We start from the raw sequence: 14,311 nt of genomic DNA on the forward strand, positions 1-14,311 counted from the left end.
CTCATTGATATTTCTCTCCCCATCTCTCCCTTCCTCTCTTAAATCAAATTTAAAAATATTTTTTTAAAAGGAAATCTAGGCCTAGGATCTATTCATGCTACAGCGTCATATCTTTGTCACCAACTACTAATTCTCCATTATTGCATTACTAGTCTCCATCATCCAAGAAAACTGTAATATATTCAAAATAGTTTTATGATGTTAGGCTATTAGGAAAGGAAAGGGATCCGAGAAAGAGGAGCAATGATTAGCTTTAAAACAGTTGAATAAAAATAAAAATGCAAATTTTAAATTAATAATTCACCTTTTTACTCCCAAGATTTTATAATAATCTCTTTTCTGTGACTGTTTCAATAGTCTTTGTGCTTTCTCTAGACCTTCCCGAATCTGCTGGTCATTTTCATTGTGTTCCTGAGCAGTTTCATAATCCTGAATAGCTGTCAAAATATGTTTAAGATAATGCTGTTAAGAGGAATTACAATTTATAATACCTTTACTTATCCTGCAAAATTGACACTGAAGTCACCATCTCCCCCCCGCCCCAATCTTTTCACTCTTTTGCCATTACTGCTAAGAGCCTAAGAAGTGGTAACCTTAGTAATTTTGTTCACAAACTTACAAAAGACATAATTAAGGAATAATTTAGTAGCTTATTACTCCCAGTCAATAAAATTCACTGCTGTTTGCATACTTTCCCTTCCACATTATCTTATCCATACCTTTTAGCCTTGTAGATATTTTAACATCAGCACTTTAAACAAAACAATCTTACCATCAGTAAGATTAAAGTGATTGTTACACAGGAAAACAAGACAGTGGCAAAGAAAATCTGCTTGGTCAGCTACTGGGTCCACAGTACAGAAGAATTAGAGGCTTAGAAAGGGAGCAAGAGGAACCATCAGCAATCAGAATTACTGTCACCCACAGATTTCAACATAAACTATTACAACCTGATTTTTTTTGTTTGTTTGTTTTATAAAATTCAAGCAATAAATATTTTATTTCTAGAATTCTGTTATTATTATTAAGGCATTTGGTGAACACAATGACAAGCATTTTTTTCTAAAGAATCAAGATTGGATTAATATGCAATAGGATAGGAATAAATAAATAATAAATGCCCGTGTGACTCACAAATACTCCAGCTTGCTGAAAGTTACTTCACCCATGGACACATATGTAATACCCTTTGTAATACTTTAAGCAATAAAAAAAAAAAAAAAAAAAGGAAAAAAATAACTAACAATGAAGAAAAATGTCACCGGGACTGATTTTTTTTTTAAGTATAAATCAAAATAGAAACCCACATACAGACCTTGTATGGGAGGTCTGATAATCCATATTGTATCCTTTCTTTTAGATTTAAAATATTTTTAAAAACAGGCATTTATCTGGATACCTAATGTCATGCAGAAAGGAGTATCCTTAGAACGGTTGGCCCCTGGCAGCATCTGGAAAGTTGGATTTCAGGAGTGTTCCCAACATTCCCGGGTAAGACTGGCTCACCATGCCGAAACCATTTGTATAAACAACTGTGATTTATACGAAACGTCTTATTTCCTTCTGGAAGGCTAGAATTTGGGTATGAACTAGGCAGCCCCCCTGGAAGACAGCACTTCACACTTGTTGAGGAATTAGCTGGTGCTGTATGATTTCACAGAGAGACGCTTGGAATCTTTCACCTGGTTCCCTCTGAATTTTGCCCCATGAGCCTTTCCCTGGTCTTACTTAGTATCCTGTCACTGGACTAAATCTTGGTCCTCAGTACAACTACATGCTGAGTCCCATGTGTCCTCCTCCTGAATCATCAAATCTGGGGGTGGTCTTGGGAAGCTCCAACACAAATTTTTCCATGTTCTCCCTGGACAGACACCTCAAATAATAGATTGTTGGTTTCAAATTCTAGTTTTTATGGAAATACCTTTCATTGTGAAAAAAGACAACTCTCTGGATAACTTGCCAGGATAGATAATCCTGGAAGGGGTTAACCTTGGGCAAGGTTAAAATGAGAAAGATATTCAAATTTATAAGCCTGAACTACATAGAAAAATAACCAACACTACATCTGTTCCCCCCGCCACTCCCCCCCCCCATGAACAAAGGGGGGCTGCTTTAAGCTTTTCTCCTAATCTCCTAATTCTGCCTCAACGTATTAATATTAAATATTAATGAAACACTAAATATCAGTAACCCAATCCACAGTGACATCCTAAAGTATCTTTCCAATTTAGTACAAAAATCCGTCATAAATAGTAGCAAGGTTTAACTTTGCAATTAATACCCATAGCATTTGATATCAGAACCTAGTAAGGAAATTACTTTGAAGGAATTTAATACAAGGGGAAATGCCTCAATATATGCAATTTTGCTACTTATACAAACTCTACACTTAAAACATGTTTGCATTCTTAAGTGTTCATAGTATCTCCCCAAAGTAGTCTTCTACATTCTATCTTAAACTTAATATGGATGATGTAAGTTTATACCATGGGTATAAACTAGATAATTTTTAGTTATATTTCAAATTCTACTCTCTGAGGGAATCCTAAAAAAATACTAATTGCCATCTAGTTAGGTATATGCCATACACTGAGCAGCTGTAAAAAATAGAGTAAGCCAGAAATACTAAGGCCCCAAATGAACAATCCTATCTAATTATAGAGAAACATGGTAATTAACCGTAACTTCGCTACCCTTCCCATTGGCTAATCAGCGAGATATGCAAATTAACTGCCAGCCAAGATGGCGGCTGGCAGCCAGGCAGCTGAAGCAAACATGAGGCTTGCTTGCTCCAGTGATGAAGGAAGCCAAGGTTCCCCGCCTGCCGCAGCCCAGCTCTGAGCTCAGGATGCAACAATGTTGCAATTATAGAACCTAAACAAACCCCAGGTACTTGCTTTCAGCCAGCTTAGCCTCAGAGCTTAAAGCAGCCAGGGTTGGCAACAGAGTTTCAATTATAGAATCTAAAGAAACCGAGATACCTGCTTTCAGCCGGCAACGGCCTCAGAGCTGGAGCCAGCTCTCAGCTCCAGTGACAGCTATAGAAGGTAAATAAATCCCAGAATGAAAAAAAAAAAAGGAGAGGCTGGGAGCTTCAGTCGCCTACCAGCCTAAAAACAGCCCTCAGCCCCTCACCCAGACTGGACAGGCACCCCAGTGGGGACCCCCACCCTAAAGGGGGTGTGACCAGCTGCAAACAGCCATCAGCCCATCATCCAGGCTGGCCAAGCACCCAGTGGGGACCCCCACCCTGAAGGGGGTGTGACCAGCTGCAAACAGCCATCAGCCCGTCATCCAGGCTGGCCAGGCACCTCAGCGGGGACCCCCACCCTGATCCAGGACACCCTTAAGGGCAAACCAGCCGGTCCCCACCCATGCACCAGGCCTCTATCCTATATAGTAAACGGGTAATATGCAAACTGACCCTAACAGCAGAAAGACTGGGAATGACTGATCACTATGACACACACTTACCACCAGGGGGCAGACGATCAATGCAGAAGCTGCCCTCTGGTGGTCAGGGCACTCTCACTAGGGAGGAGCTCTGCTCAGCCACAAGCCAGGCTGATGGCTGCCAGTACAGCGGTGGTGGTGGGAGCCTCTCCCGCCTCCTCAGCAGTGCTAAGGATGTCCAACTGCAGTTTAGGCCTGCTCCCCGCTGGCAGGTGGACATCCCCCGAGGGCTGCCGGGCTGCCAGAGGGATGTCTGATTGCCATTAGGCCCAATCCCCCAGGGAGCGGGCCTAAGCCAGCAGGTGGTCATCCCCTGAGGAGTCCCAGACTGCGAGAGGGCACAGGCCGGGCTGAGGGGACCCCCCCTCCCGAGTGCACAAATTTTTGTGCACCGGGCCTCTAGTATTCTATATAATATTCTATATAATAAAAGTCTGATATGCTAAGGGTCCGACCATTCGACCAGTTGCTATGACATGCACTGACCACCAGAGGGCATATACTCTGACCAGTAGGTTAGCTTGCTGCTGGGGTCCAGCCGATCAAGACTGGGCGAGACGGGCCAGACATGCCCTGGAACTCTCCTGTGGTCCCTCCCCGGCTGCAACCTCCCGCAGTCCCTCCCTGGCCAACCAGCTCCAATTGGGACTGGGCTAGATGGGCCCAACACGCCCTGGAGTACTCTTGCGATCCCTCCCTGGCCCCAATCGTGCACCAGTGGGGTCCCTCAGCCTGGCCTGTGCCCTCTCGCAATCCAGGACACCTCGGGGGATGTCGGAGAGCCTGTTTTCAGCCCCATCACCACGGGCCAGGCCAAGGGACACTACCGGTGCACGAGTCTGTGCACCGGGCCTCTAGTATATTACATATTAGCCAATTCAGTTTCTAACCTCTGAATATAAAAAATCTTATCCTCCCAAGTTTTTTTTCTTCCATATTCTCCTCAATTCTTAAGGAGCAATGCAAACAACCAGATCAAGATGGCAGACAGTAAGCAAAGGAGTTTGCCTGTCCTCTATCCCACTATCCCACCAAATTGACTAAAATTTAAAAGATTTTTAAAAAATAGCATAACCATGGCAGCACTGAAAACAGTAGAAATGTTTATCTGTTTCTGGAAGAGGGAAAGCAAATGGGATATTAATAGTGATTTAATCTAAGTAGAAAAAATACACATTGAGAGGTTCCATCAAATTTGGAGGCCGTTCTATTTGGCCAAGGATCCTCAGTTTAGCAAGCAAGAGCAGATGTTCCCTTTTTATGTGGAGCAGATACAGCATTAACCCTACCAGGGCCCAAGACCCAGCCTCTAAGCAGAATGGAGGGTGTGCATCTGGAGGACCCCTGTGTTGGCTGCTGGGACCAGGAATAGATGCAGAACTGAGCCTGCAGGCACTTGAGACCTCCACAGCAAACCTAGAACGAACAAAGGAAAAGTTGTTCCCTCCAGAATTTAAATATACCAAAGGACTCCACCTGATAAGGGCAAGATGGCAAGCACTGCAGGGGTCTTCCTATGAGCAGGTTCTGCCTGCTTGCAGTCTGCAATGACTCCCCAATAGAGAGAAGCACTTGAAAAACAAACATGCACAGTTGCAAATGACTTCCCTCTTTCACTTCACCAATCCATTAGCAAATCCTCAATCAGATTCCTTTCCAACAGAATGTTACTACTACTCACCATTTCCAAGTTACCACTGTGAAGAAGTCCATCATTAACACACCGGAATAGCTGTAACAGCTTCATAACAGCTCTCCTCAGCTTCCCTCCCTATTTCCCCTAAAAATCTACACTCAAGATTATATCACACCTCCAATATAAATAGGCCCCATGGAACACCAACCTTCTCACCCTGGGTATCGAACAAAACAAACAAGGTAGGGGTACAGGGGAGAGCTGCACTTTCAGCAAAACAATTCACACTGTACAAGGGCTACAAATATTAGCTAATATCAGCCATAAATCTATGAGAGGGGGAAGCAAATAGTGAGAAAGGCCCAATGGCAAGAGATCACAGAAAAAGCCAGCAAAGTACACTTTTTCTGAGTATGGACTCACCCTGAGTGACAACCTGTATCCTTGCATATTACAAGAACCATGAAATCGAAAGCCGACTGAGTGAAGATAAAGCAGAGGTCTTACTAGGGAGAAGATGGGGAAAGAAGGAACTGCAATGAGGGAGAATAGCAGATAGCCCTGGGCAGCACATGTCAGGAAACTCAACAACTATGTGCTCTCTGAAGGTGAGGGGCTCACCCTGAAGTGCAAAAGATATGCCCCTTTGATGTAGCAAAGGAAGTGGGCAGAGGGGCAGCAGGACTGGCAGCAGACGACCTCCTGGACACGGTTTGGTTCAGAGAAGCAGAGAGGGCATGGCTAACAGAAAGGCCATTTTAGCAGGAAGCAGAATGTCTGTGGAAACAGTGAAGCAGAGAGTATTGCAATTAAGTACAGAAGGCTGCCCTGTCCCCAACACCCCCTTACACACATACCCCCAAAGGACTTTCCCACAGATATATAGAAAAGGGCAATGTAACTCATTTTGTGATGGGTAATATTTTTTTTTGCATCAATTCACAGATACTTAATTTTTAAATTAAAACAGGAAAAGAATACTGAAACTTACCTGATGAACACACATCAGGACAACAGCCAAAGAATACATGAAAATTCTGAGCAAATATTGACATGAATATTTAAATTTTAATTCAATCACCCCTAATAAGGATAATTAAATCACTAAGCAGAATAGGAGCTCAGTAAGAGAGAATGAGACAAGGGGGAAATAAAAATATGAGTAGTCAACACTCAAGAAAAATAAGTACAATAAAAACTCTCAGAGAAGTGAAGACAAAATGAGAAAGAGCACAAGGGAGAAGCATATGAGGAAAAACTAAGGATCCAACAAAATGAAATGGAAATAATGAGTTCAAAAAGACTAGAGAGAAAAAATGTAGCTACAGATAACAAGCAAAGAGTAATCTTTGAAGCAGAAAACTAATAGAACAAAATTCAGATCAAATTTAAGACAACTTTTCTAAAATGAAAGATAAACCTATGTAATTCAAAGGGCACACTAGGTACCAGGGCAAACAGGATGAGAATGATCAACATTAAGATAATATCCTAGGATAAGTAACACGCTTGAAAGATAAGGGCTTTTTGGGTGGCCAGACCAAAACCAAAATCCTGGCCCCAGATTTTCCATAGCAATATTCAGTGCTCAGAAAGAATGTAATAGTAACTAGAATATACAGAAAATTTGTGAACCAAGAATTTTCTTATCTAGCCAAGCCATCCTTCAAGTACAAAAGGTACAACAGCTTTGAACATAGAAGAAATTAGGAAAAAATTTCCCAGGAGCCCCTCAAGGAAACTACTATGGGATGAACTCACCAAGAAGAGTCTAGAGAAATCATAGCCAAGGAGGGATGGCACACATTAAATATATTTAATATAGAACCGAGACTGAAACAAAACAGAAAGAAGTTCAGTGTTAGAGAAGAATGCATGCCCTGACACGGCAGGAGGGATACAGCTAACAGAAGATGGGAGAATTCATGAATCAGAAAACACCACTCACTGATAAGTCAAAGGCAAATACAAGAGAGAAATTCATTAAGTATTATGGTAGAAGAAAAGGGAAGAGGAGGAAGAAGCATGCTAATATCCTTCCTCATTGTAGGAAACTAATAAATACTGCCCAGAGGAAGAGGGCAAAGTTAACAAAACTATAAAAACAACTTAAGAAGAAAAATACAAACCTTCCTCGATATCAAAGTATTACACAAAACGATACAGGCCAAAAAGCAAAATTTCTCAGCAAAACAGAATGCCAGAATTCAGACCAAACATGTCTGTCACATCAGTAAGTGTAAATGTGTTTAACTCGCCTATTTAAAAGAATTTCATATGGGATCACAAATCAAAACACAACTCTATGCAAGAGACATACCTGAAACAAAGTGATTCCAAAATGTTGAAAATAAAAGTGTGGTCAAAGTTTCACCAGACAAATGCAAATAAGTTTGGTTCACAATCTTAACATCAGATAATTAGAATTTAGGTAAAAAAAAAAAACATTAAAAGGGGGGGGGAGTTTTATAAAGCTAAGGGCTAAACATCATAATGAGACACATACAGAATATCCGTGCATAAAATAAAATAACAGCAACATTTATGAAGCAGAAATAAGATACTAGGACAGACAACTCGTAGAGGGAGACTTCTCTGTTCATAACAGAGCTAGTGGACAAAAGGCAAGAAAAGGAAGACCACAATATAAGGTAGATTTGAGTGATAAGTCTAACTGTCTCAGAAACGAGTGTTCACCTCTTTCCAAATCTCTATAACTCATGAAATCAGCCATTTTAGATTAAAAACAAAGAAACCAGTAATAAATTACGACAGGAGTACTAAAAGTATTCTCCGATCACAACATTATAACACTAGAAATTAATGTAAAAAAATAAAAGGAGTTTCACGCCTAAAAATTTTTTAACTCACCAACTCTTAAAAAATATAAAAATAAAACCTGAAAAATAGCTAAAAAGTAATAATGATGAAAACACTACTGTTCAGAACCATAAGACATCTCACGAAGTGTTAACAGGATAATTTATAACCTTAGTGGTTCAATAAGAATTACAAGAAAAAAATGAACTAAGTAATCATGATTCAAAGTTAGAAAACAAGGTAAATTATAGGACAAAAAACCAGAACTAATGAAACAAAAATAGGACTGAAAAGTCAAAAGCTTATTTATTGGGAAATATCTGTATATAGCTCTAATTAAGAAAAGAAAGCTCAAATAAATGAGAAATAATCATGGAAGAAATTAAAATGAGACTACTTTGCTAAATTCTGTACAAATAAATTTGAAAACTCCAGAGAGTAACTCAATGCAAAAGAGACAAAAAATTGAAACAGAACAATCGTCATAAAAATAGCCATCTCCCAATTAAGCAGCAGGCTTTCCATGAAGATACCATAACTTAAAAAGAAAATTACAAATAATTATTTAAAACCACCCTAATTAATAGTTTGTTATACATCAAAAGTCTGGGTTAAAAATTATTTTTCCTCAGAATTTTTTGAGTGTATTGCAATACTCCCTTCAGGGGAAGGAGTGGGAGAAAAGTTAATCAGGAATTTAAGTCTAAATGTTTGGGTTGCTAGTATCAGAGCTTCAAAATGTATAAACAAAAACTGGACACTTAAAGGGAAGATAGGAAAGTTTGTATTTTCCACAAAAGGTAATTAAAGATTTTAACAACTTTCAGCAACTGCTGGGAAAACTAACAGAAAACATTACACCTTACAATTGCAGAATACATATTATTTTCAAGTGCACATAGGACATTCAGCAAGATATTGTGCTGGACTACAACACACATCTATGTAAGTTTTAAAGGAAACAAATCTAAATAAATTTAAAAGAAAGGAAATCACACAGAGTATGTTCTCTGGAATTAAATTAGAAACTAATAATCAGGCCCAGCTGATGTTGCTCAGTGGTTGAGCACTGACCTATGAAGCAGGAGGTCACAGTTTGATTCCCAGTCAGGGCACATACACGGGTTGTGGGCTTGGTCGCCAGTAGGAGGTGTGAAGGAGGCAGCCAATCAATGATTTTCTCTCATCATTGATGCTTCTCTCTCTCCCTCTTCCTCTCTGAAATCAATAAAAATATATTTTAAAAAATAATCAGGTTCCTAGGGAACCATCAAATACAGGGTGGGGCAAAAGTAGGATTACAGTTGTAACCACTTTTGCATACAATAATTAATTTGCCCTACCCTATATTTGAAAATTAAACTACATCTAACGAAAAAGTCAGAAGGAAAATTAGAATACATTTCAAACCAAATGATAATGAAAATAAAACAATTGAGAAGTACAGCTTTAAATGCTTATCTAATAAAAGAGAAAATTGCAAATTGATTGTACTTTCACTACACTCAAAAGCCATGCCCACCAGCCAATCAGAGCAACTATATGCAAATTAACCCAACCAAGATGGCGGCCGGCAACCATGGAGCTGGAGCAAGCAGGAGGCTTGGTTGCCCCTGCGATGGAGGAAACCAAGCTTCCCGCCTGCCCTGGCCGGCTATGGGCTCTGCTCAAGGCAACAAAGTTTCAATTATAGAAGATAAATAAATCCCAGATACCTGCTTCCAGCCAGCCTCCACTGGGAGCTTGGGTGGCTGGGGGCTGTGGCCAGCCTGCAAACAGCCATCAGCCCCTCACCCAGGCTGGCCAGGCACCCCAGCTGGGACCCCTACCCTGAAGGGGCTGTGGCCAACCTGCAAACAGCCATCAGCCCCTCACCCAGGCTGGCCAGGCACCCCAGCAGGGACCCCCACCCTGATGGGGCTGTGGCCAGACTGCAAACAGCCATCAGCCCCTCACCCAGGCTGACCAGGCACCCCAGTGGGACCCCCACCCTGATCCAGGACACCCTTCAGGGCAAACCAGCTGGCCCCCACCCATGCACCAGGCCTCTATCCTATCCTATATAATAAAAGGGTAATATGCAAACTGACCCTAACAGCAGAACGACTGGGAATGACTGGTCACTATGGTACACACTGACCACCAGGGGGCAGACGCTCAATGCAGGAGCTGCCCTCTGGTGGTCAGTGCGCTCCCACAGGGGGAGCTCTGCTCAGCCACAAGACAGGCTGATGGCTGCCAGTACAGCAGTGGTGGCGGGAGCCTCTCCTGCCTCCTCAGCAGCGCTAAGGAGGTCCGACTGCAGCTTAGGCCTGCTCCCCGCTGGCAAGTGGACATCCCCCGAGGGCTTCCGGGCTGCCAGAGGGATGTCTGACTGCCAGCTTAGGCCCAATCCCCCCAGGGAGCGGGCCTAAGCCAGCAGGTGGACATCCCCCAAGGGGTCCCAGACTGCGAGAAGGCACGGGCCGGGCTAAGGGACCCCCCGAGTGCACAAATTTTTGTGCACCGGGCCTCTAGTCCTATATAATAAAAGCCTAATATGCTACATGTCTGGTTGGCCATTCAACCAATCAAAGGGTAATATGCTAATGACATGCTAAGGCTGCTCAACTGCTCACTATGATGTGCACTGACCACCAGGGGGCAGATGCTCCAACCAGTTAGCTGCTGTTGGGGTGTGGCTGATTGGGACTGAGCCAGATGGGCCAGACACACCCTGGAGCCCTCCCACCGTTCCTCTCCAGCTGGCCAACCTCCTGCGTCCCTCCCCAGCCCCCATCGTGCACTGGTGGGGTCCCTCAGCCTGGCCTGCACCCTTCTTGCTGGATTTGATTTGCTAATATTTTAAGTGTGCATCTATATGTTCACAAGGGATATTGCTCTGTAACTTCTTTTTTAAATATCTTTGTCAGATTTTAGTGTTAAGGCTATGCTAAACTCAGTTATAAATTGTTCAGTTATAAATTGCAATCCAGGCTGAGGGACACCATCCCCCCTCCCAAGTGCACAAATTTTGTGCACTAGGCCTCTAGTATTACAAATAAAAAGAGGACTAAAAGCAATGATAATTCCACCTTAAGAAGCTGGAAAAGCACAAAGTAAACCCAAAGTCAGAGGAAGGTAGAGAAAAAAATAATAAAGAAAAATCATAGAAAATATTAACAAATACATAAATAGGTTCTTTTAAGACCAACAAATGTGACCAAACTCTAGCTACACTGACCAAGAGGAAAAAAATAAAAACACAAATTATCACTATTAGAAATGAAAGAGAAATAATCACTTCAGGTATTATAGACAATAAGAAAAAAAAAAAGATGATATAAACTTCATGCCAACAAATTCAGCAATATGGATGAACAAATTCCATGAAAGTGATAACTTACAAAATTAACACACGATCTAATGAAAATTGTAAATAGCCCTATACCGATTAATGAAACAACATAATCAAAAAAATCTTCCTACTAAGAAAACTCCAGGAACAAAATGGTTTCACTGGTGAATTCTCTCAAACTTTAAAGAAGAAAACATCAATCTTACACAACTCTTTCAGAGAAAGGAACAATTTATAACTGAATTTAGCACAGCCTTAACACTAAAATCTGACAAAGATATTTAAAAAAGAAGTTACAGAGCAATATCCCTTGTGAACATACAGATGGACACTTAAAATATTAGCAAATCAAATCCAGCAATATCTAAAGATGATAGATAAGACACCACGTCCAAGAAGGGTTTAATCCAATATCTCAAGGTTGATTTAACTTTAAAAATCAGTGTTAATTTATCACATTAACAAAATGAAGGAGAAAAATACAAAAATATACATAAATTCTATAACTCAGTAACAAAACAAACAACATTTAAACACTTCTTTGTTGTTGTTAGAGAGGGAGAGACAGAAACATCAATTAGGAGCTCTGACCCCATCAATCAAATCCACAACCTGGGTATGTGCCCTGACTGGGAATCAAACTGGGAACCCTTTGGTGCATGGGATGATGCACAACCAAGTAAGCCACACCATATTTAGTAAAGTGGGTAAATAAATATTTGAACATATCACAAAAAAAAGATATTTGAATATACAGGCAACATATGAGGAAGTATTCAACAACCCTAGTCATCAAAAACACAGATTAAGCCCTGACTGATGCTTAGTTGGTTGGAACATTGTCCCATATACCAATAGGTGGCAGGTTCAATTTCCAGTCAGGGCACACACCTAGGTTGCAGATTCGATCATCCGTCAGGGCACGTATGGGAGGCAACTGATGAATGTTTTTCTCTCTCTCTCCCATCCTCTAAGGTCAACAAAATAAAATTTAAATTTAAAAATGCCACAGATTAAAGCCACAATGAGATACTAAAATGTATAAAATTCTGACAACATGTATAAATGTATAAAAGTCTGACAACACCAAATGTTTGCAAGGAGGTGAAGGGTGGGGAACATCTGGCCTGAGGGCCATATAAGGCCGTGAAATCATTTGGTCTGGCTCTGCCAAGGCATTGGGGTGAGTTAATTAAATGTTTGACTAAATATAGCACACAACTTTTTAAGTTCATAATTTCGTATGTCCCTCAAATCTTACCTAATAATAGACAAACATGGTAACTGACCATACCTTCACTACACCTCCCATTGGCTAATCAGCAGGATATGCAAATTAACTGCCAACCAAGATGGCGGCCAACAGCCACGGAGCTGAAGCGAGCAGGAGGCTTGCTTGCTCCAGTGATGGAGGAAGCCAAGGTTCCCCGCCAATGAAAAAAATATCCTTGGATAAGAATTAACAATAAATAAATTAAGTAAGTAAGTAAGTAAGTAAGTAAGTAAAATGGTAAAGCGAGACTCAAAATCAGGACTAATTCTAAATTCCACAATCTTTTCACTTTGACCTTATTGTTTAACTACATTTATTCATTCAGCAAATATATGAGTACCTGCCCTGTGTGCCAGGCACAAGTACCAGTTAATAAAAAAGACACAGGTAGCTTAAGTTCAAGCGAGTATAATTGCTTATCTCATGACACATAAATCACCCTATATTCAAAGGAAATTTGCCAACCACTCAGTATTGCTTCAATGTCAAATTGTTCCTATCAAAAACTATTAAAAGAATCAGTCATAGAAAGACAAAGAGCCCCCTTCCTTTTTCATGGTCTCAGAGGCATCCTCAAACAACAATTTACCTTACTAGCTTCCTAAGGAGTGGAATACAGTACTCTTACCCGATAATTCTATTGTAAGCCCAAAATTAATTAATCTCCATATTCCATTTTCCACTAATCTAAACCTATTTTTTTCTTTATTCATTATACTAGAGGCCCGGCGCACAAAAATTTGTGCACTCGGGGGTGTCCCTCAGCCCAGCCTGTGCTCTCTCGCAGTCTGGGACCCCTCGGGGGATGTCCACCTGCTGGCTTAGGCCCACTCCCCGGGGGACTGGGCCTAAGCTGGCAGCCAGACAACCCTCTGGCAGCCCAGGAGCTCTCGGGGGATGTCCACTTGCCAGTGGGGACCAGACCTAAGCTGCAGGCGGACATCCTTAGCACTGCTGAGGAGGCGGGAGAGGCTCCCGCCATCACTGCTGTGCTGGCAGCCGTCAGCCTGGCTTGTGGCTGAGCAGAGCTCTCCCTGTGGGAGCGCACTGACCACCAGAGGGCAGCTCCTGCATTGAGCGTCTGGCCCCTGGTGGTCAGTGTGTACCATAGTGACCAGTCATTCCCAGTCTTTCTGCTGTTAGGGTCAATTTGCATATTACCCTTTTATTATATGCCTGGTGCATGGGTGGGGGCTGGCTGGTTTGCCCTGAAGGGTGTCCTGGATCAGGGTGGGGGTCCCGCTGGGGTGCCTGGCCAGTCTGGGTGAGGGGCTGAGGGTCATTTTCAGGCTGGCCATACCCCCTTCAGGGTGGGGGTCCCCCCTGGGGTGCCTGGCCAGCCTGGGTGAGGGGCTGATGGCTGTTTTCAGGCTGGGCACAGCCCCTTCAGGGTGAGGGTCCCCACTGGGGTGCCTGGCCAGCTGGGTGAGGGGCTGAGGGTCATTTTCAGGCTGGCCATACCCCCTTCAGGGTGGGGGGTCCCCCCTGGGGTGCCTGGCCAGCCTGGGTGAGGGGCTGATGGCTGTTTGCAGGCTGGGCACAGCCCCTTCAGGGTGGGGGTCCCCACTGGGGTGCCTGGCCAGCCTGGGTGAAGGCTGAAGGCCGTTTTCAGGCTGGCCACACCCCCTTCAGGGTGGGTGGTCCTGCTGGGGTTCCTGGCCAGTCTGGATGAGGGGCTGATGGCTATTTGCAGGCTGGCCACAGCCCCCAGCCACCCAAGCTCCCAGTGGAGGCTGGCTGGAAGCAGGTATCTGGGATTTATTTATCTTCTATAATTGAAACTTTGTTGCCT

At 42.5% G+C, this 14,311-nt stretch overlaps 1 protein-coding gene across 7 annotated transcripts in view; it reads right to left on the reverse strand.

Moving 5' to 3' along the window:
- Positions 1-14,311, reverse strand: part of DNAJC3 (DnaJ heat shock protein family (Hsp40) member C3) — a 79,465-nt gene that overhangs the window by 6,005 nt on the left and 59,149 nt on the right. For all 7 annotated transcript variants that reach the window (XM_036300185.1, XM_036300184.1, XM_036300188.1 and 4 more), the window contains one exon: positions 305-437. In XM_036300185.1, the coding sequence (XP_036156078.1) occupies positions 305-437 (133 nt within the window). The remainder of the gene's footprint in view (positions 1-304; positions 438-14,311) is intronic.

Source organism: Myotis myotis, unplaced genomic scaffold, assembly GCF_014108235.1.
Source record: "Myotis myotis isolate mMyoMyo1 unplaced genomic scaffold, mMyoMyo1.p scaffold_m19_p_3, whole genome shotgun sequence".
Taxonomy (NCBI): Eukaryota; Metazoa; Chordata; class Mammalia; order Chiroptera; family Vespertilionidae; genus Myotis; species Myotis myotis.